At 58.4% G+C, this 25,901-nt stretch overlaps 2 protein-coding genes across 2 annotated transcripts; one reads left to right on the forward strand and one right to left on the reverse strand.

The window, feature by feature from the left end:
- The first annotated feature begins 5,514 nt into the window (after positions 1–5,514).
- On the forward strand, positions 5,515–7,242 carry AANAT (aralkylamine N-acetyltransferase). Its single transcript, XM_027886110.1, has 3 exons — positions 5,515–5,671; positions 6,407–6,561; positions 6,937–7,242. Exons 1-3 carry the CDS (start codon positions 5,515–5,517, stop codon positions 7,240–7,242), a joined length of 618 nt encoding a protein of 205 aa, XP_027741911.1.
- A 2,259-nt stretch (positions 7,243–9,501) lies between these two features.
- On the reverse strand, positions 9,502–16,585 carry RHBDF2 (rhomboid 5 homolog 2). Its single transcript, XM_027886116.1, has 17 exons — positions 16,460–16,585; positions 16,245–16,351; positions 15,770–15,962; positions 15,483–15,695; positions 14,794–14,922; positions 14,331–14,464; positions 13,925–14,137; positions 13,663–13,774; positions 13,268–13,342; positions 12,740–12,901; positions 12,485–12,585; positions 11,975–12,038; positions 11,755–11,849; positions 11,450–11,525; positions 10,942–11,042; positions 10,563–10,716; positions 9,502–9,921 (listed from the first exon to the last, which is right to left on the reverse strand). The coding sequence occupies exons 1-17, from the start codon at positions 16,583–16,585 to the stop codon at positions 9,502–9,504; spliced, it is 2,475 nt and encodes an 824-aa protein (XP_027741917.1).
- Positions 16,586–25,901: the final 9,316 nt, after the last annotated feature.

The following is a 25,901-nucleotide window of genomic DNA, read 5'->3' on the forward strand; positions in this document are numbered from 1 at the left end:
ACATATATAGATATTAACATTTCAGAGCATAGAGCACAACCAGCCCCTCTAGGGCCTATTTAGAGCCTGGGGCTTGGGGCTGGCCACCCTCCAGAGGAGCCCTGTGTTGTTATTTTGGAAGAGCAGCACCTTGCAGGTTCCTAAGCTACATGGAATGTCCCACTCCAGCGGAGAGGCTGGAGGCACACTGGCTTCTCAGGACCTGCTGGTGAGTTAAAACCACTTTTGACAGCATGAGAGGAAGCACTGGGGGATAAAAAGCAGGTAGGCAGCCTGGCAAGTGCCAAGAATAACGACTATGTCCAAAGAGCTGCATCCTGCTGGGAAGTTACAGCAACGACGAGCACCAGCACAAGTGATGAAAAGGCAGGAGACAAGGGGGAGTGAATTCAGAGGCCACAACTGACCTTGTAGTGGTGCCAAACTGCAGATCCCTGCTGCCACCCCTGCTGGGTCATTGCCAGGAGAAGAGTGTCACCCTCCTGGAAATGTAGGTCCCTGTGGCTGAGCCAGGGGAAGCTGTTCAACAGGGATGTAAACAGGGTCCAGCATGGGAATTATGTAGTTATGTGAGCCTGGGAGAGAGACCTCTCTGATGGCGTCACACAGGGGAGGATCCTGATGCCATCTGTATCCCCTGAGATGGCAGACACTGCCCCTGAAAGCCAGGGCTGCAGCCGCCAAAAGCAGCTTAATCCCGCTGAGCAGCGGGATAATGGGGCACGGCCGGGATGGAGGCAGAGCACGGCACAGCTGAGGAGCCTCCGAGCTGCGTGTGCGTGGCTTCATTGCCAGGCCCTGGTGGAGGCGGGGGGGGGGGGGCGAGTCGTGATTCATCTGCCTCCCACACGTCGCCCCTCGCTGCAAATCCTCCCCGGAGATAATTGCTGTCTTCCTGAGTGGGTCCTCCAAAAGAGGGACCAGCCCGGCTGCGGGGCCGCAGTGACAGCTCGGGGCTCTTTGAAGATGCTGAGAGAGCTGCTAAATATGTAAATCTCGGCACACTGCTGTGGCGCTCATTTAATGGAGCTGTTGACCCTCCGCAGCTGTGTGGGAGCAGGAAGAGGCAGACCCAGCTAAAACTGTGGAATGCAGCATCCCTGCTTGACTATTCCAGCCACGGGCCGGCCTCTGCTCTGCCGGGCTCTTTTAATGGCTGGGAGCTGCTCTGAAATGCCATTTGTGAAGAGCAGAAAGCTGCTGGGTCATATTTCTGTTTTGATTCCATGAAAAAAAACTTAAAAGAGAGAGGTAAGGGCATAGCCCCAGGTCACTTTGCCCAAGGCTGGAAACTAAAGCAGGTCCTGAGCTGCCCTGGGAATGTCCCCAGTGGAGCAAAGCCAGCTCTGCCTCCTGCTCCAGGCTTCTTTCAGGGCTGCATCTGGTTCACGGTGATAATGATGATTCCAACACTATGCTCACGCCTGGGATAATCCCCCTTTTATTACATACATCCCGATGGGGACAAATAATGCCCGTTCTGCCTGTCCACTTCATTATGTAACAGCTCCCAGGGACTGAGGGTTGCATGGGAAGGAGATGCTTGGTTTTTGGAGTAAGCTCCTTGGGGAAGAAACCTTATGTCTGACTCCCCCATTCCAGCTGATTCCCCTGAGAAACTCCCCACGGCTCAAGCCCAGGCGCTGATCACACCTGGCACCACCAGCAGCCTCCCCATCCTCACCACAAAGAGAGCTCATCCACTCTGGGCAGGGCTGCCTTTAGCTTCCTGGCTGCCAGTGCTGTTGGAGAGGTCTGGATCAGGCACAGGACACTGCTCTTCTTTCCTGGCTAAGTCCCCTGCTCTCCCTGCAGAGCAGAGCAATCAGCTAAATGCTTTATCCCTCTGCAGCCACTCACGCCGCAGGTGGGGGGACAGGGGAGGGGGGAAGCCTAATGGGATCCTTGTGCTGGCCTGTCACCTTAAAGCCTCTCACCTCTCCCTGTCTTTCATCGGAGTTATAAACTCCTTAGCATGTCATCACGTGCTCCATAAATAACAAATATATATAAGCAGGGGATGCAGGGGATGCAGCAGCCAGAGGAGGGGAGGCAAAACCCCCGATCCTCCTCTTCTGCCAGCAGTGAGACAGCACCACCGGAGCCAGGCGGGCAGAGGAGCAGCGTGGGGTCCCTGTCTGGTAAGCACCCCCATTTCTGTCACATCCCTGGTGGCACTGACAGCCTTGGGGACAGCTGCTGGTCCCCTGGCCACTGTCATTTGCCCCTGTATGCCAGGATGGGGGGAATTGCCCCAGAGAGGAGGGAGGTCGGTGCATGGAGCTTGCTGAGAGTGATTTTGGTGTAGGAAAGGGCGTGACTCTCATCCCAGCCCATGTCCCATCTCTACACTTCCAACACATGCTACCAAAACTCAGCTGTAGGGACTCTTCTCACTGAAACCCTCCGTGTTCTGGGTATGGGAAGAGCTCAAGCTCTTTTGCACAGAATATTTGACTTAAGAACTGGCTGAACAACTCCTTACTATCAACTAATTTAAAATATCCAGCTTGAAACCCAGGCAGACATTCATAACTTAATAAAAGATGCTGTCAGGGGTGCACTGTGGAGTTGCCTTTTAATTTACATGTGAGCATCTCTCTGGACCACACAGATGGTCTGAGCTCTGGTGCACAAAAACAAGGAGTGGGGGAGGAATTCACAGAGCAAGCTTTTGGTTTTCCGCTACGACACAAAAATATGGGCTCGTCTCAGGTAGGTCTGGCAAGAAGTTACAGCACAAAATTCAGCCTGGGGTATAAGTGACTTGAACAAATACAGGAGGATGTGTTGGAGCACTGGAAGACAGATGTCTTGAGCCAGGGAGAGAAATTTTCCTCATCGCTCGGGTTTTCACTTACTCTCTGACTTGGGATGAGTTTCTTTCACCTCTGCAGGGTGGATGCTCCCCAGTGTCACAGCAGTGCTGGTACTCCCATGGCAGTTCAGGGCTCAGGGTTGTCTCTGGGGATGGGGAGCATGGCTGGTTCCTCTGTGCTCTGCAGGTTCCGTGTACCCCCACCTCCCCAGGGGACCTTTGTGCCTGCAGAGAGCTGAGAAGCAGAGCAAAAAAAAATAATTTCCAAAAAAACAAACACATTTGTATCAGCCCTCCAGCTGTATAACCTGGATTGCCAGGAATAAAGTGCTGGAGGGGAAAAAAAGACAAGGAAAACAAGCCAAGGAGCAGCCTTTCCCCATCACTGACTACTGCTCCAGGCTGCTGCTGGTTGGGGTCCCAGGAAATTTCTGAAATTAGCTGGAGGGATCTGATTGCCCTTTCCTAGTAATCTCTAATGGGAACGGAGCAGCCACTTACACAAGAAGCCTTGAACCCCTCAGCTCTGTGAATGTTCCTATAGAGACTTTCCATGATTTCATTGTTCCCTTCATATGCTCTAGGACAAAGTCTTGCTCTTGGACAGTGAGCATTCAATGGTGGCTATTGGTGAGCAAACATCCTTGAGGAATCTTCTCTAGTGGAAGGCATCCCTTCTCATTGCAGGGGGGTTGAACTAAATGACCTTTAAGGGTCCCTTCCAATACAAACCATTCTATGATTCCATAATCCAGCTCCTTAATTCCCATGGCAGCTGAAATGCCAGCCCTGCCTGAGGCCATCCTCAACTGACCTCTCTGCCCTGCTGTCCCTGCACAGCCATTCCAGGCCTGATCCAGCAGCATCCCCAGACCTTGCCCCAGGCACTCAGCACCACCCAGGATCAAACCCCCCTTGCATTTTCTAGGTCCCCCGAGCCTCCCCTCTTGCCTGCTCTGGGATTTATCCATGTAGATGAGTCCCTAATCCAATTAGCAGGATGAGAAGTTCCAGAAGATTTGATAATAAGCTCTACAAACACTATACCGACCCCCCTCCCCCAATACCCTACTCTCCCCTCCAGCTCACCCCTTTTACTTGCTTCCTGCAGGAGAATGAATCACTCATTTCTAGCACCAGTTCAGTCAGTCCTTGTTTACTGAAATGAGCATTGGGAATGCTAAATAATTCTTATGCCAAGGAAACCCCCTTTCCCTAATGGATCTGATCACATCTGATCACACTGCCAAAACAGCAGTTCCCTGAAAATACATCCCAACACCACGCCGTCTCACCGCAGACTGGATAAGACTGGCGTTTCAAGCACCCAGCCCTCTGCATTTCAGGATGGAAAATTCCCAGCTTGTGCCAGTTCTGCCCTGCGCAATGTTTGTGCTGGTAATGCTTTTGTTTCCATAAATCCTATTAGCTGGAGGCAAGCCTATAATTAGCAGGGAAAGCCGGCACCTCTGAAACAATAATCAAAAATGACCTGGCTTTGCTGCAAATTACTTGAATATTGGGCTGAGCAGGGATGGATGGATGGATGGATGGATGGATGGATGGATGGATGGATGGATGGGTTTGGGAGCTATTCCCACTATTTCTGCGAGCAGGATGCACATGCTTAGTAAAGTTATTCACTCAGTTTTTGGTTTTCTCTGAATTTACTAACTTGGTTCACTCACAAATGAAAGCAGAGGCAGATTGAAGCTACAGGCTCTGATCCAGGTCGAGGGATTTGTCTGTGCCGTGCAGGACGGGTGCTGCCGGATGAGCTCGGGTGCTGGTGACACTCCTGGGGGAACCCAGGGCTCTGGGGTCCCGTGTCGCAGGTGGAGTGTCCTGACATGGGCTGTGTCTGGTGGGATCAAAGCTCCTGAGGCAGGGGGTGAAGCCTCAGGCACCTGCTCAGTACTGCCACAGACCCATATCTGTGAGCGTGGACGTGACCTAAGAGCCCAACAGAGGTTAAGCTGTGTCACTTATCTGCTGAGTGAGCTGGAGAAGGGCGTAGATCCTGTCAGGTCGTGCTGTCTCGAGGAGGTGGCTCTGGGTGCCTGATGTGTGTCAGTGCCAGGGCACCTCAGTGCACACGCAGTGGCCCAGCCCTGACCTCTTGTTCAGGCACAGCCGTGCAGCTCCACTAACACAAGAGCATCACAGGGAACTCTCACACAGATATGCTTATTTTTGCAGCTTCTTGGCATCCTGCAGCCACATCCCACTCTGCCCGTTCCCAGGGCACCAGCTGGACTTGCCCCAGGACCATCCTGCCTGGCGCTGCCATGGATTGGGAGATGCTGGATGCTCAACCTCACACCTGCTCCAGCTCTAACAGTCCCAGCCCCTCTCCCTGTTCTATCCCACCACCTGGATCACGGGGCTTTTATCCCCCTGGTCCCTGGAGTTTGCTCAGCCCACAGCCCGTGCCAGCCTCCCATTCCCCAGCTCACAGCGAGGCCAGGCAGGGTCACTGTGGGTGCGTATTTGCTGTACAAACACACACGCGTGTATAGGAAAAGCGGGACGAGCAGCCTAACCCTGTTTGTGATCCGCAGGTATTTTCGGCATCTGACAGTGCTGGAGGAGCTTGGCTGGAGGAAGGGGCGCCCGTGCCGCCGTGTCTGGGAGCCGGCAGAGGCTGCCCCGAGCAGAGCAGTGGGAAGCAAGGCGGCAGGAGGAGGAGGAGGAGGATGCCGGCGCTCAGCGCGTTGCCTTTCCTGAAGCCCGTTCACCTGGGGTCGCCCCGCAGGTCGCCGGGGGGCCAGCGCCGGCACACGCTGCCCGCCAGCGAGTTCCGCTGCCTCAGCCCCGAGGACGCCGTGAGCGTGTTCGAGATCGAGCGGGAAGGTAACGGGGTGCCCGCGGGAGCTCCGTCGGCTGGACATGACCCGTCCCTTTCCTTCACCAGTCCCTCGTGCTCCTTCGGGGCACGCTGTGGTGTGTACCCTCGGGGGGAGGGATACAGCAGCCGTGACTTGTGGCCAGGCCACCACGGGCTCCCTAATGAGGTGGGGGAGCTGTGGTTAATGAGCTGGAGAACCACAGCCCCAGCTCAGCCTGGGGTGGGGATGGCAGGAGGTGATGCCCTGGGCTGAGTAGGACCAGGCGAGTGGGGAGCAGCTCTCCCAAAACAGTCCTGTGAGAGCCAGAGGGCAGGATAAGAGAGGGGGAAGTGGGAGGAAGGACATCATGCTCTGCCTCCTATTGCACAGGGGCACTTTGAGATGAACTCTCTGTCCCACTCACCCCAGCTTCCCTCACCCAGACTCACCCGGCCCATTTCTCCCTCCTCTCCAAGGCCAAGGGCAGCTGGAGAGGTGCCAGGAGGGAGGGTTCAACTCAGCATTCACTGCTGTAGCTCTGGAATTAGCAGTGAGAACAGAGAGCTGGTCACTGGGCCATGGAGGCTGTCTCTGGAGAAGCTGCTCCCTGGAAGCATCCGTGTCCCTTAGAACTCCTTTAAACCTGGCAGGCAGCAGGACACCACATCGTGCTTTCCCTCCCCTGCATCAGTGCTGGGAGATTTTCTGAGTCCTGGTGTCCTTGGGCCCCCTCACTGAGCTCACCATTGTCCCCCTCCAGCCTTTATATCCGTCTCTGGGGACTGTCCCCTCCACCTGGACGAGATCCGCCACTTTCTGAACCTGTGCCCGGAGCTGTCCCTCGGCTGGTTTGAGGAAGGGCGGCTCGTGGCATTCATCATTGGCTCCCTCTGGGATCAGGAGAGGCTCAGCCAGGTAAGACCCTGTTCTTCCCACCTTGTGCACTGGGAGAGGCATTGCCAGAGCCTGGGGAATCAAGGGAAGCTCCCTGGGGTCCCGAGACTACTCACCAAGTCTTCTCCCAGAACTAACCGCTACAGGGCTGCTCTGGTGGAAATTACCTTCTCATTAATTAACTTGAACAATGCTGTTAAAAATATCTGCCAAGTAATTCCCCCCCAACGTTCATCTTAAAATTAAAAACCCTCCGAGGATGACGGGGTGGGAGGTGAAGTGGGATGGCACGGGGACCCCTCTCCCTTCGGGGAGGATGAGGACCTTGGGTCACTGGGGCGGGGAACCAGCCACAAAGCAGGATGGGCCCACTAACCCTCCCGCCCCCCTCGGCAGGCAGCGCTGACCCTGCACAAGCCGCAGGGCACGGCCGTGCACATCCACGTGCTGGCCGTGCACCGCACCTTCCGGCAGCAGGGCAAGGGCTCCATCCTGATGTGGCGGTACCTGCAGTACCTGCGGTGCCTGCCCTTCGCCCGCCGGGCCCTGCTCATGTGCGAAGATTTCCTCGTGCCCTTCTACGAGAAGTGCGGGTTCGAGGCGCTGGGTCCCTGCGAGGTGACGGTGGGGGACCTGGCCTTCATCGAGATGCAGCACTCGGTGCGGGGACACGCCTTCGTGCGCAGGAACAGCGGCTGCTGAGCCCGCTCCGCTCCGTCCCGGCTTAGGAGAGAGGCTGGGGTGGGAGAAGAGGCTGCAACCCCTCTCCATCCCCCACCCCATCCATCTTCCCCCGGCTGGCCCTGGCTACAGCTACTCCCTCTGCCACATCTGCCTTCCAGCCACATCAGCCCTGCCCCATCCCATCCCTGCAGGGCTGGGCACAGAAATTGCTGTGCCTGATCCTGCTGGAAGAAGCTCTCTGGGCTCTGCTGGCGAGCCAGGGTGGGCTGCAGGGCCACGAGCCCCCAGGGATGGAAAGGCTTTGCCCTGGGAGCAGCTGGGGGCCCTGGTGGTTTAAGGGCACTTACACCCACCGCGGTTTGCTGACACACCCAGCAGAGCCCATACATACACGAGTCCCCAGCCCTGCACCCCTCCCACAAGTGGAGCACATCCTTCTGCAAACACCTCAGGCTGTTGGGAAGCAGCAAATAAAGATGTGGCAGTGATTTTCTATACAGCCCATGTGTGTTCCTGCCAGAAGGAGGGCACCAGCTGGCCCCAAGGGGAGCAATCCAGCATCCTTTGAGGCACTTCAGCCTCAAGGGAGAAGGGGCAAATCCAGCCTCGGGTCATTCAGTGAAAAGGGTGAGATACAGGCAGGGGTGGCTCTGCCCATGGGCAGGGTCAGGAGAGTCCATGGATGTGGGTATTTGACTTCTCCTTCTGCTCGAGACCCTCCAAATCCTGTCCCCTCTCAGGGAGGGGTTTGAGGGGCACACCAGGGCACCAGCCCCAGGCACTGCCCACTCATCCTCCCTCCTTGTCACACCAACCATCACCAAAACAACCAAACCACCCAAAAGTGGTTCACATCCCCAGGCCCGGGAAGGGAGAAGAGGCCTCGTGCATCTCATTAAATACAGGTAGAAATTTATTAAGGGGGGGGAAAAACCCACAGCTTTTAAAAAAAGTATCAAAAAGAGACAAATGAGGTGAAGTGTCTGTCTTTGGCTGGAGCAGCAACTGGAGGGACTGAGCAGGGCTGAAAACTGGCCCCGGATGGAGGGAGGGATGCAGGTGCCAGAGGCTCCTGGGATCACCTGGCAAGTGGTTGTGGAGAGGGAGCCAAGCTCCCAGCCCTTGAATACTCATCCCAGGATATCCTAACTAGGGAATTTCCACCTGCCCCCATTTAAAAGCACTGAGGCCTCCAGCACCAAAGCAACATATAACAGGGGAGAACATCCTGGCACCAGCCTGGGTCCAAACCAGCCCAGAGGGGTCACCTGGACCCCAAGAAGGACCTGCCTTCGTGCCATGGCTGATGGGAAGGCAGAGGAGATGCTGGGAGAGCAGCCCAGGGCTGGAGGCAGGAAAGGGGGAAGGCAACTGCCCCAGTCCCACACTTCTCCGTCTGACCAGCACTGTTTCAGGAAAGGAGGGTTACCTGGGTCTCTAGGCTTTGAAGAAGGGAAAAGAGTAACAGCAGGGACTCAAGGCAGAACGTGGAAGCACCAACAGCTTCTCAAGAGGTGTGAGGGCTTCAGGAGCAGCCACACAAGCCCACTAGGGTGTTTTTCTCTGTACCTGCCTACCTTACCATGGCACTACAAACATGGCCTGTGCCGCTTCTCCCCTTCCAAAAAGGGAATTTCACTGAAATAAGGGGAAGATAAGGCCCCCTGTCTCAAGTCCTGCCTCTCCATCCAGTGAGGAGTCAGATGGGGAGGCACAAGCCTCCTTCAGGGCCTGCAGAGGAACAGGACTGAAAAATACATTTGAAACTCAACTCTGAACATCTCAGAGCAATGACAGAGACTCCAGAAAGCCCAAAGTGGGGAAACCCTGGGCCTAAAGGGCTGCAGATAAAAAGAAGTGCCCCTGCAGAAAGGGGGTTGTGTTCACAGTATGAGCTGCAGCACCCAGAGGCACCGAGGTGGGACGGGGCCCAGGCAGGCAGGGGTACAGGCTGGAGACCTCGGCAGCTTCACCCCAGGGCTGGGGAGTCCAGCCTGGTCATGGATACACCAAAATCCCACCTCCTTCAACCCCTTCCCCATGCAGGAGTCGGTCCAAAAACCAGTTATGGCTTGTCAGCATCAGGAGGCAGCCCCAAAGGGGTGCAAGGCTGGGCTGGCTCAGGCCTGCTCCCCCCTGCATCCCCAGCATCGAGCAGGACCCCAAACCCACCCTCCCTGAGGATGAAGCTGTGCCCAGGGCCTGCCCCCACCCCGGAGCAGCTGCTGCCGTCTCCCCCACGGAAAGCATCTCCCAGCCCTGTCCCCGCCGGCAGGGTCAGTGCAGGACCTGCTCCAGCTCGTACTTCTCGCAGAACTTGCTGGTGAAGGGCAGGCAGGTGAGATACTCCACCCAGCGCCAGTTCACGGGGTAGGCGTAGAGCCAGACCACCAGCGAGGCGAAGAGCCCCACGAAGACCAGCAGGGACACGATGATCATGGCCCTCTTGCGGTACTTGTCCATCGTGCCGAAGGTGATGTAGGGCAGGAAGGCGAAGGAGAGCAGGAGGCCGCTGAGGAAGCCGAAGAGGTGGGCGATGTTGTCGATCCAGGGCAAGAGGCCGCAGATGAAGAGGAAGAGGACGATGCCAGAGAGGTTGAGGAAGGCTTTCCAGGGTTTCTCCAGCACTTGCCAGCTCTGGAAGAGCTCCACGAAGAGACAGGCCAGGAGGCCGAACTGGGACCCGGCAGGGCCCACCTGCAGGGATGAGGGGAGTCATGGCCAGACACTGCACATGTTACCCCAGACACATCCCCATGTCCCCAGGGATCATCTCCTCCCCTTGCAAAAGTCATTTGGCTTCTGCATCCCTGTGCAGGCTCCTGTGTGGGGCTCAGGGGTGGGAGCCCTGTCACGGGAGGGAGAGGAAGGCAGCACATCAGGGCTGTTTTGGCAGAGCTGATGTTTTCCGTGACTCAGCAGCCAGGAAGCATCACCTCCTCCCAGACCACAGCCTCCCCCAGCCCCATCCTGACGCACCCCCAGGGGGATTAGGGCGCTTGGTGTGATCTCATTTAAAGCCTGAGAGGGTTTGGCTGGCAGCAGATTAACCATCTGCCTGCCTGGGGACCCGGCCTTCCCAGGGACACGTGGCGACGTGTGGCACACACGGCATGTGCGAACGCCACACGTGGGGCACAGACACCCTCTCCCCCTGCCACCAGGGTGTGCCAGCCCCTCACCCTCCCTACAGCAAAACCTGCCAGGGGATGAGAGCCCTGTGCTCCAGAGCCTTCCCCAAATCCCTGCCAGGACAGGGATGGAGAAGGGTGTCCTTTAGTCCCTGGGGAGCTGGCTAGGTTCAAGGTGATGCGGACAGACCCCCCCCCAGGCCTCACCTCTGCCCTGTAGGGCAGGAAGATGGCACTGGCCAGATTTCCAGTGATGCCACTGAGGATGAAAATGATGGAGATGCGATGCCAGCCTGCCAGCTTCTCCAGGTCCCGCAGCACTGTCATCTGGAAAGTCACCGACACCAGGCAGTGGAGGATGCTGAGGGAGAGACCCTGTGTTAGAGACCCCTGCCCAGCCCTCCCACCCACTGCCCTGGGGCCCAAGACATCTTACAAAGTACCCTCCACAGACAGCATGTGTCACTGCAGTGTGGGGGTGCCCTTCCCTCTTCTCTCCCACCCCACTAGGAGTCCCAGACCATCCCAGTGGACACCCCTATCCCCATTCCCCCCACCCCTGTGGGCACAGAGGGCTGTGGCTCACCCGGCGTGCAGGAACAGCGACAGCCACAGGCGGTAGAACTGGTCAGGGACCTCAGGGTTGAGGAAGGGCAGGAGCCCACAGACCTCATCCAGGCAGTGCACCTGCAGAGGGAGAGGGTTGGGGGGTGGTGAGGGCTCGGCCCTGACCCCAGAGCCACAGGGAGCAAAGGATGGATCCCAGGGATGTGCAGCCAGCGATCCGTGTGCCAGCTGTGGGGGGACCCTGGGTGGTGTGGTGGACCCGCATTGCCCAGATGCTGGAAAAGGAGCAGCTGAGCATCCCCAGTGCCCCAGGAGATGCTGAAGGGCTGTTTTCCTGCCCAGGATGTGCCTTTCCCAAGGACACCAGTGCTGCCCAGGTCAGGCTGGCTCAAGCCCCTGTGCTTTGCATCCCTCCTGCTCACACCCATCCCAACCGCGTCCCATTCCTGACAGGACACTCTGGCAGCAGCATGGCTGCTGGCATGGCCATCCCACATCCACGGCCGTGCCTCCCTGGCCCTGCTCACCTGCGAGCAGAGCGTTGCCTCCTCGTGGAAGTAGCCGTGCATGAACTCGCAGTACTCCCGCGTCGTGATCTCGCAGCTGGCAGAGGGCAGGCAGGGGGCTCGCTCGGGGCAGGGCACACTCCCTGCTCCCCTGAGCATCCCCCTCTGCTCCCGGCAGCTGGTCCTGCTGCCACCACGCCTCCCACCCCACGAGGCTCCATAATCTCCCTCCCCACTCTGCCACAGCTCTGGACACTGATGGGACAACACGAGGCAGGAGGGCAGAGGAGGGAGCCAGGCCTGGTGCCCCCATCGCTGTGACCCACCTGCCCTTGGTGCCGATGCAGCAGGGCCTGCCCTTGATCTCACAGTCCAGGTGGGCAAAGCCTGTGTGGTTGGTTTTGGTCTCATAGGTGCAGATCTAGAAGCAGGAGGGGGAGGAGCCCTGGTGAGGGTCCAGCCCCAGGCTCTGCCTGCAGCCCCCTGCCTGCTCATTGCCTGCTGCCACCACGGAGTCACCAGCTCACGGTGGCACGGGGCTCTTACCGGCCACTTGGTGATGTCATCTGGCCACACATGGGGTGGGTTGGATGCTGGTTCCTCACAGGTCCTGGTGGAAGCAGGTGGGTGAGTCAGGTGGGTTCCCCCAGGACATCCCTCCCTGCAGACTAGTACTGCCCTCAGACACACACAGCCCTGGGACCTGCCCCTTTCCCTGGCTCGGGAGGGATCCTGCCCCCCACACACAGCAACTCCTTCCGCAGATGAACCCCACAGCACTCCCACCACCCCACTGATGTCCTGACCAGCACCACCTATCCCAGCAGAACAGGGACCAGTGTCACCCATTGCTGCCTGCATTTAGGACAGGCCCCACCCCAATTTCCCTGATTCCCTCTTCCTTCTCACTCTCCTATGGTATTCAAGAGCCCCTTGGCCCCTTGGACAAGAGGATTCAAGGCATCCCAACTGCAAAGGCAGCCCTGGGCAGCCCCTCTGCCATGTCCTGCACACAGCCAGGTGACTGTGCCACCTCTGCCCAGCTGTCACTTTTACCTGGGGTCCTGATGGCACACAGCCCCTGATGTCCTCTTGTCCCCCGAGCCCATGGCTGGTGCGTTGCTGCCTGGCCACTTGATGAACGTCGCCAGAGTCTCCTGTGGGAGGGATGGAGGGACTGAGGATGCGACAGGGAATGCACACTCTGACCCCACATGCACCGTGCCCTGGTGCTGTGCAGGGCAGAGATGGTTTCCCCCTTTTCCCCAGGGATCCCCAGCACCTCCCAGTGCCCATGGCAGCGGCACACACCGAGCAGTCCTGCGGCAGGGTCTGGATGCAGCCCGAGTTGTCGTTCTGGACGCAGCAGCCGGAGCCGCGCTCCCGGTCCCGCTCGCGCTGGATGAGCCGCTCCACCTGCCGATCCTTCCGGATGCAGGGGGAGAACTTGGCTCCTAGGTGGATCAGGTCAATCTGGGAGGGAGATGCCAGTCTAGGGGATGCTCTGTCTGCACACCTCCCTTCCCTCCAGCTGCCCCCGGGGAGAGCTCAGCAGGGGCAGGGGGGGTCACCACAGGCAACTGACACAGGTCTCTGTTACCCCAGTGGGAAGAAGGAAGGTGGGAAGGGGATGGGGTCTCTTCTGACCATCCCACTGTGATGTTGCAGGTCCCAGAGGGATGGGGGCACTGAGGAACCGGGGCAGCAGGCTGGAATGATGTGGTCAAGCTCTCCCCCACCCAAGGAGAGAAGCATCTCAGAGAATCCCCTCAGCTCAGGGCAAGAGCAGCAGAGGGCAGAGCCTGGAACCAAGGGCCAAGGGTCTGGCAGGGTCCTTACCGAGCTGGGCCCAATCCAGAAGTTTTCCTGCTGGATATACTTGACACTCTCATAAACCCCCTTGTTCCTCAGTACCTGCCAAGAGAGGCCAGGATCAGCTCCCAGTGGGGAAACAGGAGGTATGGGGGTACATCCCCTTCTCCTTCCACTCCTGAGGGGCTGAGCAGCCTCCTTCATCTTCCCCAGCAGCAGGGGAAGGGCTGCTGGGTCCCAGCACCAAGGCTGGAGGGAGAACAGCTCTGCTCCCACCACACATGCTGCTGCTCATCCTCATGCCCTGGCTATTTCATGGAGCCTCTCAAACAGCAGGAGTCCCCCAAGACGCTCCCAGCTCTTGCAGGGAATGTGACACCCTGGGACTGTGACCCCCCCAGGAAGAAGGCTCTTAAACTTACTAAATCTGTTGTCACGTGCTGGGCGAAGCCGATGGGGGCGATGCCGTAGGTGCCGATGACCAGCAAGGTGATGAGGATGTGCACAAAGGTGATCCAGTACGTGAAATACGGCCTGCAGGGAACAGGACCCAACATCTGAGCAGCCCAAGGGTGGCTGGGCAAAGGGACACTGCAGCCCCTCCCCAGCCCTGGTCCCCACGCATTGAGGGGGACACACATCTGGGTTACAGCCGGGGTGTCCCGTGCCATCAGTGCCCCTCACCGGTGGCTGTCGGTGATCTCCAGCTGTGACTGCACGATGCTGCTCAGGCTGCGGCGGTACGTCCTGTTCAGCCACTTGCCCACCACGCCCAGCCCGTAGTAGCGTTTCTTGCGGTCGAAGGCAAAGTGTTTCACCTTGGAGGCGATGCGCCTGCCCCGCCGGGGGGCCGCGCCCGCGCCGCCAGACACCGAGGCGAGCCGGGCACCCTCCCGCCTGTGGAGAGAGGAGAAACCCATCACAGCTGCCAAAAGGCACCAGTTGAGAAATAAACCCGTGGCCACAGGGATATCCTGGGATAACGGCTGGGAGCTCCTCCTGGTTTCACCCTCCTAGGAGCACAGCAGGGATGGCTGGGGACTTTGTCCTGCCTGCAGCAGGGCAGTGCCTGCTGAGAGTTGGTACTCACGGGGTGGGCTGCTCCATCTCAGGGGACACCCTGGCATCCTCCCCCACATGGTGCATGCGTAAGTATGTGGCTGATAGAGGTGGCGACTCGAAGACATCATCGGGCATGGAGTATGTCTCGTCGTGCATGTCCATCTGGAAAGAGAAGGGATTTGTGTTCTTGGATGTGTGCCTCCCCCAGACTGAGCATCCCCCAGGTCAGGGGGAGGGGGTGATCCCCACTGACATCTCATTAACTGCACATCATGGGGTGTGAAATGTTCCCATGACGGTGACAGCATTCCCTGACGCCCCCAAGGAGCATCGCCAAGACTGGGGCACAGCAGCCACTGATGCCCCTGCTTGTGGGGCAGGAGAAGCACTGACACAGGGGTCCTTGTGAGAGCCCTGTTACACACCCAGCCCCTCTTCAGGGGCGCTGGGACAGCCCCCCGTCCCCATGGCCAGCATGGAACGTCACTTGCCTTACTGAAGAAGGACGAGTCCAGGGTATCAGCAGCGTCCACCATGTCCTCATCCATGAAGCTGGGGTACACAAAGCTCCTCTTGTTGCTCCTCCTCTTGGGAGCCAGAGGCTCTAGGACAGAGCGTCCCTTTGGCAGGGCAAGCAAATGAGGGTAAGCAAGTGGAAGCCCCCCAGGGTTTGCAGCACTGAGGGTTTCTCGTAACTTCCCTCCCCAAAGCCCATGGGCAAGGATTAAATCCCAGTCAGCCACCATATTCCCCTGTGTGGGAAAGACTGGCAGCAGGAGCTGGCAGCAAGAGCTGCCTTTAGCTCCTCGGAGCCAGCACTGGGCCATGGCCATGTTAGTCAGCATGACAAGTGGCCTCTGAATCTGACTCAGTCCCACAAATGTGTCCCCAGGGCTTGCCCAAGGCTCATCACGAGCAAGAAGGTTGCTGGAGACGCTTCCTGGCTCCTCAGCGACGGAACCCAGAAGCTGCTTTTTTCTAAGATTGCCCAATTTTCACCAAAACCCTTTTTAAGTGGAGCTCAGGTTAAAAACCACCAATCTCTCCTCTCAAACCCACCCTGGAGAGACAGGAATGTCCACGTAAAGCCAAAAGCCAGGAAGCAAAGGTGATGGGCGAGGGACAGAGCTGAAACCTGGGTCAGTAAGAAAATGATTCCCCCCAGGCTCCCAAAACTCACACGGAGAAGGGCTGCAGCCGCCTTGAAGCTCATGTGGGCGACGGATTCCCTCTTCCTGCGGGGCAGGCGGCCGTGGCCGGAGCGGATGCTGTTGAAGGACGCCAAGGAGACAACGCCGGGGGTGAGCGGGGGCAGGACATGGTGGGGCGTGTGGGGACGGTCGGTCTCGTCGGGGTGGCGGAAGGGACGGCCCCTGGCCAGCGGGTCCACGATCTGCAGGAGGGAAGAGGTGTCAGTGCTGGGAGAGCAAGGCTTGGGAGCAGGAAACCCCCTCAGCCGAGCTCTACCTTGGGCATCTTGGCAGGCTTGGGCGACTCGGTGCCTTGGAAGGAGGGCACCTCCTGGCTGGGCAGCTCCATGTCGCGATAGGCAGGCTTCAGCTTGCCATACCTCATGCTGCAGTGCTGCAGGCTCTTGCGCTGCCACTGCTGGCGCTTCCCCTCCCAGTCGCTGCTGACACCAAACCATTCCGCTGTGCCCCTGCACACAAGGTGGGCACACCTGTCACACGGTTGGTCCCCCCACTCCAACACCACCATTCCACCCAGGTATGCCCTCTAGCAGGTGGTCTGGGTTGGGGTGTCTCAGCCCAGCCTGAAGCAGGGCAGTGGGATGAAGGCAAGTGGGGGAAAGTCCTTCTCGCATTCCCTTCTGAGACACAACTCTCCATTCCCATCCCAAGCGCTCTGCCAGTACCCACAACAACCTGACAGGGACCCCTCCAAGTGACCCAGCCACTGCTGGAGCCCTCCCTGCCCTCACTTGCGGATGCTCTGGGACAGGGATGTCTGCCGGCGGAATCCGTGCCGGCGTTCCAGGCGGGGCTCCTGCAGGCTCTTGCTCTTCCGGTAGATGGGGACCTTGGAGGGCTGGAAGGCAGAGCAGGGCATTAGGGACAGGATGGCACGGGGGGGGGGTGCCCCAGGAACAGCAGCCCCTCAAAATCAGCATGGGACAGATGCAGCTCCATCACTCACCTCCTTGGGGGCACCATCCTCCTCCGCCTCCCGGGGCGGGATGACGATGGAGAGGTTGGGGGGCTTCTTGCTCTGCAGGCGGCTGCTGCTGGAGCGGCTGCCCCCGTTCTTGTCGCCGGCTGACATCGCGGGCCGGCGGCGGTCGGCAGGCTGGCAGGGTGCAGGAGGGCAGTGAGAGCAGAAAAAGCATCTCCCCAGGAGCTCATGTGGGGGGAGAAAGGCTGGGTCCCAGTGGGATGTCACCAGACTCAGCCCCCTGTGCCACTGGCTGTGCTGGTGAGACCCTGCCACCATCAGCCCAGCTGCTGCACCCCCAAAACCCAGGGGACAGCTCCCACATGGACCCACCATGTGTTTGGGTGCCCCATGGGAGGGGAGATGCAGGACATTCCCCTCTGGCACGTGCATGCACATGCCAGGCTGGGAGACTGAATCCTCCTCCCTGGCACCACGTGCAAGGAGGAGGAAGCTTAACAGCCAAGAGGTGGTTAATTCCTCAAGCAATCCCCTCCCAAGGGTCCCTGCAGTTGGCTCTATCAGGCAAGACTTTGCAGGAAAAGTAATTCCATTTAAGCACAAGAGAGCGAGTCCCAGAGCCTATTAGGGACTATGGGGGTAATCAAAGGGAGGCACAGCCCCCTTTGACCTCTTCCTGTCCCCCCTGACCATGTGCACAAGGGACTCACACAGGTCTCACAAGCATCCCTTGTCCCCACAGGACAGCCATGGCCACGGGGATGGCGTCACCTGCTGTGCCTGTCCAGTGCCACTACCTGCGAAATGCCAGCTCAGTCCACAAGCTTGGCTCCTGTCCCTGCTCAGGATCCCAATAATCAGCCTCCCATGGCTCCACCCTCCTTAGGAAACATCACTTGAGCAACCAGCTGAGTGACTGGGATCCCACCAGCCCCCTCTGCAACTGGATCCCATCGGCAGCCCATTCCCAAAGCAAGAGTCAGGCACAGGGACACTTTTGCAGCTCCCCCAGCACTTGGACTCTTGAACACAACCCTCCCCTTTAAACCCCACCACAAGCAAAGCCTGGCTTTAGGAGTGTGGGGTGCCCATGGGATCAGCTCTGTGGGGATGTGGAAGTCCAGAACCAGCTCCCTGGGGACGGAGGAGCCTGGAGCTGGCGGCACCACTGGGAATTGCTGCCCTCTGTCAGCTCCTGGGCCAGGTGACAGCCTGCTGTCCCTGCGTTAAAAAGGGTGCTGGGCTCCCTCTCCAGCACTAAAGCTGGGAGCAACCAGTTCCCAAATTTCCCCAGATAGGGCTGGCCCCACCAGGGTGTCCTTACCTCATAAGAGTGGCAGGGATCCTGTGCAGTGTGTCCTGATGGCAAACACCCACGGCAGCCTCGCTCTTCCTCCGCCCTTCATGCACGGGAGCCCTGGGACACGGCTGAATTCCTCCCGCCTCGCCTGTGGGGAGAGAGGCTGCGATGGAAAGCCAGGCATGGGAAAGCAGGAGAGGGCTGCAGGAACACCCTGGGAGAGGGAGAGCTGAGCTCAGTGATCCCTGGACCACAGGGACAGGGCTGCAGGTGGCTGGACACGGACATGGATCAGCCTCTGGCACAGAGCAGCAGGAAAGGGAAAAGCCTCCATTTACAGCAATGCAACTCACTCTGTGGCAGGGAACAGCATTGGGCAGGCAAGGAGCTTTCCCCTGCTGCTGCCATGCAAAGCTCTTGGGAAGTAAGACACCCAGGAAGAGCAGGCATGAAACACAAGTACCATGCTCGCTAGTTCAGAGCTGCTAAACTGGGACGACGCCAGCCCCAGCAAGCAAAACTTTCCATCCCGCTGGAGACACTGTTTGTTTTCCTCCCAGGGCAGCCAGCAGTAAGCCTGAGATGCCAGCTGCTCTGGAGAGCTGGGAATGGGAACACGGTGGGGTCAGAGCAATCCCTGGGACACCCTTATCCTCCTCCAGCTCTGGGCAATGGCTCTCAGTGGTGAGAGCCAGCAGAGCCAGCAGCGCAGAAATCAGAGCCAGAGTCTTACACAGCCCCATTCTTACACCCCTACCCCAAAACCCCATCCCCAGTTGTCCCCATCGCACCCCAGACAGCCCTTGGCAAGGCTTCCCAGCACAGCAGGCTTGCAGCACGTTTAAAATCCCGCTCCCCAGCAGCTCCCCAGGCAGTCCTGGCCTGCCCCGAGGTGCTGCAGCTCCCGGGGGAGCTGGCACAGCCTGGCGGGCACCTGCTGTCCGGTCACGCGGCGCGGCCGGAGCGGCTTTCACGGCTCTGTGCGTTAGAGCAGCTTTTGGCACTGGGTGAGAGGAGGGAGGAGGGCAGCGACCCATGAGGGCTCCAGGCTCCTTTTCCACACGGGCTGGGGGCAGCAGCCACCCCCCCCCACAAGCACAGAGTCTGAGCCACAAGAAGTCTTACCCTGTGCCAGGCAGAGAAATCCCTGGGGGATGGTGGTGGGAAGGTGTTTTCCAGCTCCCCACGTGTTTGGTGCTGGCACCCAACCCTCCAGAGCTGGCATGCTCAGCATGAGAACGGGCCAGCCGGCGCCTCCATCCACAGCCATAAGCTCCATAAGCTTGGCTGTCTGGATCCCTACGGTCCTGGGTCCCTGCCTCCCTCCCAGCCCCAGGATGGAGGGCTATGCCACCAGGAACACGGCTCCCTGCCTGGCAGACCTGGCAGCGCCAGTCCTGTTGAAGGGCACAGCCCGGCTGTGGGTCCCCAGGGAGCCTCAGCCCAGTCCCTGGTGCTTGGGGTGGACGAGGTAGCTCTGTCTTGGGGACAGAAAAGGGAAGTGAGAGGTGACGTGCTGAGCTGACACAGGGGGATGGCTGAGCAAACACCCTAATGCAGGGACAAGGCGGGTGACAGCAGTGGGGGGTGACAGACACGAGGCTCAGCACCCACGAGCACGTCCTGAGCTTGGTAGGAGCTGTGCTTTGGGCTGGAAGAAGGGTCCTGGGGCAGCACGATGTCACTTCAGGCTGGAAAAGATATCCATGCACTGGGGACGCTGCCATTACCCACAGGAAGTGATAAATGGGAAGGGGGTGGATCGGGGTCACCTGGTCTGGTCAATAAGAAGAGATCCCCCACCCTGACCATCTTCCCTCCCAGAGCTCTTGCCCACTGAAGCTCCTCAAAGCCTGACATCCAGCCACGATTGCCAGAGCCTGTGCTCCAGCAGCAGCAGGGGGTGAAGCCCCCATGCCCTCAAAGAGGGCAGGTGTGTTGGGGTCACTGGGGAGCAACTGGGATGAGGTTTTACTCTTCAGCCAGGCAAGGCACAAGGAAGGTGACCAGGGCTGGCTCCCAGCCCCGGGGTGAATCACAGCAAGTGCTGACCCAAGGAAGCACACCCAAGGAAGAAAGTGATGGAAAAAGTGATGTGGCTCGTACAAGGCGTCACCACAACACGTGGGGATGGTCTGAGCAACACAAAGGGACCATCAGTAAGGCCAAGTGAGCAGAACTGGGACATCCAAGCACAACCATTGTCTGAGACACTGGAGACAACTCTGCAGAGCAGACCTGGTCAGAGGGCAGTGTAAGCAGCACAGGGTTCATAGATGCTTGGAAAAGGATTAGGATCTCTCTCCCTGAGCCTGCTGGTGTGTGGGGAAGCAACATTACTGGTGCTGGAGTAACAGTGCATCAGGCTGGTGCAATTAAGCTGGAGGAGAAAGCAGCTCTGAGCCATCCAAGGGTGCAGGTCCCCCACAAGCATCTATCACGCCCATCACCCAGAGCACAAGGAGCTCCCGCTCCTCCCTCTCCGTCTCCATAGGGCAGTGACAAAGGGGTCAGCAATGCCACAGAGCCCCCACACACCCCCACAACCTCCGCTGCCGCTCACACCCAAGAGTCCATCAGGCAGAGCTGCTGCCCATAAATGATTCACAAGCGCTTTGAAGACCTCTCTCAAGGCTGGAGCTGCATTAAAAGATGCTCCCATAGTTATTAAGAGCTCTGGGTAGGAAACTCGATTGGTGCAATTGCTCTGAGCATCGAGCCCCAGTGGACTCACACCCAAGTAGGGGCCGCCCAGAACCTTCCCCCATCCTGCTCCCTCTCGAAAAGCTTTGTACCATTTTCCAGTCTCAAGTTTCAGATCTGGAGAGAAGCAGCCCAGCACAAACAGCTCTTGAAACGAAAAAATATTATTGAGGGAAAAAAAAAGGAAAAGTACTCCATCTTTTCCCCACGTGTTCCAGCCCTGTTGCAATGGACTCAGTCAGCAAAAGACGCAGGGTTTCACTCTGAGTCTCCAGAGAGGCCCTCCGTGCTTCAGGGGGTATTTTAAGCTGCCTTCTCCCTCATCACTGAGCCACGTGGTCAGCGTGGACACCCACAGGGGCTTAAATCCCCATCTCTGCGATGGCTGGGGTGGGAAGACGGAGTTCAGATGCCCAGTGGGTGCTGGGATCCCTTCCAGCCCCTGAGGTGTGCAGGCAGCCAGCACACACCTCGCCCACGCTGCCATTAGAACATCCTCTCCCATTTTTCTGCGTGGGGCAGGGACATTGGGCAACGGCAGCAGGTTTGCTGAGCCCGGGCGGGCTGGGAGCACGGCACGCCCCGGGAGGAAGGAAGGAAAGCGGCCGGGAGATAGAGCCTGGCAGCGGGGGGGGGGGCTGTGCTGGACCCGCTGATAAGGGCAGAGCCCTGCCCGCGGGGAGGGCAGCAGGGCCCGGGGGGCAGCTCAGCTGCTCACACCACGGCACACACACATCAGCCACGCTCCGGGCCGCCCTGCTGGGAGGGCTGGAGCAGCAGGAGTGCGGCCCTGGGCTCTCCAGCAGACCCGGGTGACGCCATCGTCCTGGCACGGAGAGGGAAGGATTTGCCTGTGAAGTCTGGAAAGAGCCATGTGGAGGGATTTCCCACATCCTGACCACGGCCCATTTCCCACCCTCGTAAATTTTTACCAGTGCAACAGCCCCCACCCACCCCAGCAGAGCGAGTGACGGCACCCAAAGTCTTCCCAGCCCACAGCTGCGGTGAGCTGGGGTCCCTCTGTCCCCCTGTGCCACTGGCCACCCACCCCACACCTCCCCACTGCCACTCCCAGGGTGACCACACACCCTCACAGCCCTGCACAAACCCACGCAGTGCAGACACACCGCTGGGGCGGTGGGCGCTGCTGGAGGGGCCTTGGCTGTGCCAGGGGACCCACAGCCCACCGGTCCTTTCCTCAGGCAGGAGCCCAAGCCAAGTGAGGAACGAGCACGTGGAGGCTTTGAGTCACCCCAGCGGCTTCGGGAAGAGCAAAGGGCGAAAGTCTCCAGCAGCAGCGAGGGAAGCTCCACCTGGGAACGGGCAGAGGGTCGGCTGTTCCTCAGCAGCACTTGCAGGCAGGGGCACAGCACTCTCCAGACCCAAGGAAAGCTCTTTGCCAGGATCTGCACAGATCAACCCTACCAGGATTGATTTAGCTTGGTTTTATCTAAGAACTGATTAATTACTCAGAACTACTCTGATTCCTCGTTAGCTTGGTTTAAGCACAGAGTGCACAGACATGATGGTGCAAGTGCTTGAGGCCCAGCTGCACCTTCTGGAAGGGGCTGAGGGGTCACAGGTCAGTATTTACCCAGGGGAAAGGGTGTCTACAGGCCTCTGACTGCCTCCCCAACGCTGCAGGTCATTACTGAGTTCATTTTCACTTCCCTCCTTAAAGCAAAATTCTTGGTGTGAAAGGACAATGGGGATGGGGGGGGGTACACACATTCTTCCCTCTGGTTCTACTGCAAAACACTCATTTTGTCAGCATCTCTTGGTGCCAGGGCCCAGCCTGGACTTGCAGACTTCCCCAGTCCCCCATTCCTGCTTTGGAGCACACTGAGCCACCTGGAATAGCACCGGGCTGGCAAAAATGCCTCTTATTTGCAGAGTGTCCCCTCCCTGTGAGCTCTGAGCATCCCCATGCCATGTGGGATGCAGCAGTGGGAGGTGGTGCTTAGCCCTGCACAGGAATTCAGCTCATCCCAGGGACAAGATGATCCCTGGGCAGGCGGCAGGACGAGCCCCCTTGGCTGCAGTTCCCTATCTCTGGGAACAGACTCCTTATCTCAACGCAGCCATTTCAAGGCTCGTACAACGTGCTGCTCGCCCTGCCCACCCCCGTGCAAAGGGGGAGCCCTGGGTGGACACCTGCAGCCTCCTTCATCCCCCTTTCAGGGCCAGCAGTTCCCTCAGCTGCCCCAACAACCCCTCCCACCCATCACTCCCTCCTCCCAGCCACCAGCAGCCGAACGTGGGTGGGTCACTCCTCAGCTTCCTTCCTTTCACTCCTGATTACCACCAGGCCAGAAGCACCCAGGTCCCCACCCTGCAAAGGAGAGCCCAGCTGGGAACAGCTCATCGCTATCCAACACGGTGCAAGCCTGGCACGGGGAATCCTACTGTCACCAGTACCTACGGAGTGTGATGCTCTTCCCACTGCAGCATCACCATGGATCTGTGCCAGCAACGCACTTTGCAGCCTCTTGGCTGCCAAGAGCTGGTGATGGGGTCTCCCCCACCATCCTCATGCTCTTCCTGCCTGCCATCTCACCCCATCCCATTCTTGGGATGCAACACCCACAGGGAAGCCACACAGTTCAGTGCAGGGGCTGGAGATGCTGATTTTTAAGGAGCCATCTCCGTGTCTTCCCCAGGAGCACTTGGACTGGGTGCCACCAAGTGCATGAGCTGACTTCACCTTGGTTATGGCATCACCCTTGGAAAAGCCTTATGCCAGCAGCATGGTGTTGACCCCAGCAAGACTTCCCTGCTTATGCCATGGAGGATCTGAGTGTCAGGACACGCTGAGTGTCAGGGATTCACCCCGTGAGCACAGCATGCTCCTATCCAATAGCCTGGGAAAAGCCAAGGAGCATCCCTGGCCACTGCCCTGCTCCCTCCCTGCCCCTGTCCCACTGCAGCCTCCGGCACCATGCTGAGTGAGTCGGTTTGCACCCGTGCTCCCCCCCTTGGGGTATGGCCACAGCATCAGTCCTGCTCTGGTGGCTGCACAAACCCCCCCAGAGGTGACAAGCAGTGGTTTCACAGGACACCTCTGTGCTTTATGACTCATTTGTGGCATTTCAGAAGTGGGGAAACTGAGGCACCACAACACAGCAAGACCCCCCTGCTTTCCCCCCCCCCGTTACACCACAGGCACAAAGCTGGTCCCTTCTCCATCACAGTCCACACAGCTCCCCCAGATTTCAGTTCCTGGAGGAAAAGGGTGGAGAGGGAAGCCCTCACATGGAAACCCCATAAATACCTGATGTCCATAAAGGGTGCAGGCTGCTCCCCTGCCCTCCCAGAGCACTGATTTGGGGGTCGCCCCTGTCCCATGCTCACCTAACAAGACCAGCACCCCATGATGCTGGCCCTCAGGGTGCAGGTCCCCAAGGATGAGGGGAACACGGGGATACTTTGTGGTGGGCAAGCAGAGGGCAGGGTTGGTTCGGGGCCACCCAGCACATGGCCATTCCCAAGGCACCCTCCCTGGGTCCATTCTCCACCCTAAATGCCTCATTAAGAGAGCAACCACCAAACAAATGCTGTTTTGTTGCCTTTTTTTTTTTTTTTTCCCTTAAGAAATAGGGATTAAGTGAGAAAAAGGGGTACCAGTGCCAAGGGTTTCTTCCAAACCTGCCAGCACACACACACAGCTTTCCACGCTTGTGACCATAAAACTGAAAGCACCACATGCTCCCAAATGACCACAACTCCTGGATCCCTGTAATTAAAAGGGACCGTGCCCACTGGAGGCTTGTCACATTACCAGTCAACTCACAGCCCAGCAGGACAGTGGAAACCAGAAGTCATTAGATAAAAAGCTCCTCAAGAGGAGAAGAGTTCATGATCTCATCACTTGTGGGTTCATAGAGATTTAAGTAATTAATTTTCAGCCTTCACCAGTTGACTCCTTCGGTACCAAGCCCCTGACAGCACCCAGCCCACACTCACTTCCTCCAGCCTCGGGTCCCTGCAGGGCTCCCAGTGCCCACGGGAAATGTGGAAATGCCTCAGGAGCAGTTCTGCACCCCCCCCTCCCCAGCCAGCTGGTTCTCCATCACCTGTCCCCTACTTTCTTTGGCAATAAGCAATCTTCTGACTCCTGGCTCGTCCCAAGGGCTGTTTTTGGGTCGAGAACAACCTAAGAGAAGGAATAAGGATGTGCTTGAGGGATCCCTCAGCTTCACTGCAAGACTTGATCAGGAGCAGTATCCAGGAACAAAACAAGAGACCCAGAGGACAGCCACTTGAGGCTTGTCTTTCAGCCCAGCCCAGGCAAACACAGCCCAATTTCCCAAGGAGCGCAGCCCACTCAAGAGAGACAACACAGCTAGCCCCTTCCCCACTGGATTCACACCCAGGGAATGCATCCCCAGCCCCCCAACTGCTCTCCCAGCATCCACAGGCATCTATTGTTCCTGCTGTCGGCATCCCTGCTCCAGCAGCGCCGGCAGAGCGCTCGCACATGCCTCTGAGAGCAACACCACACTCAGCTCCATCTCGCAGAACTTAAACCAGGGCTCTGTATGGGTGTCAAACACCACTCTGTGGTTTACCCTTTCTCACTTGCAGCACCTCCAGGTGCACCAGTGCAGCTGCAGCAGTACCAGAGAACCAGGGGAAGCAGTAGCTGGTCACCTGCTTTCCAGCAAGCAGGAGCAGGGCAGGCAGAAGCCGCCCTCCAAATGAGCAAACAGCAAAAGGTGTGTATCACTTCATTAATTGCGAAGCCTCTGCCCCTGGGAGAGGCAGAGCCTGGGTGCAGCAGCTGGGAGCCCACAGAGCCATGTACGAAGCCAGTGGTGACTGGGGCAGCACAGGCAGAGGCAGTTTTGGTTTGTCCCAGACACAGCTGCAGTTGAACCTTCCAGTTTTCGAAGGTGGGACACTTCCAAACTGGGAAAAGGGCAGGAGCCAAAGGATGTTCCTTAAGAGGGCATGAAGGAGGGAGCCAAGTGGGCAGCGTTTCCCTGCTCAGGACATCCACAGGACTGTGGTGGGGTGCACTTTCCAACCCTCAGTGGTGATATGATGGGAGTGACCACTCAGGGACTGGGAACACGCAGGCAGAACGTCCCAGCTCCTCGTGGTGAGAGGGATGACGCCACACTGGGGAAGAAGGCGGACACTTCCTCTTGCCACAGGGACCCAGCAGTGGCCATGCAGCCTCTCAGGTCCCTTTCCTCTATGGACAGGGACATGGGGAGCTGAGTGAGAGCTGCAGAGCCTCAGACCACAGTGGGCACCTCCACCTGGCTGTGGGCAAGCCTGGAAGAACGGGCTCTGCCCTGTCCTGCTGGCCTGGCAGCAAGGCAGGGCAGGATGGGGGAAGCACTCAGCCTCACCCCTCTGTCCCAAACCTGGAGGGCCAACAGCAAAAATCCAGCTGGCTAAAACATCCGCACACAGCATCTCTCTGCTCCCGGCGGGATACACCCATGGATGGAGGAT

Source organism: Empidonax traillii, unplaced genomic scaffold (genome assembly GCF_003031625.1).
Source record: "Empidonax traillii isolate 1590-97213 ecotype Southwest subspecies unplaced genomic scaffold, ASM303162v1 scaffold177:size1754471, whole genome shotgun sequence".
Classification (NCBI taxonomy): domain Eukaryota; kingdom Metazoa; phylum Chordata; class Aves; order Passeriformes; family Tyrannidae; genus Empidonax; species Empidonax traillii.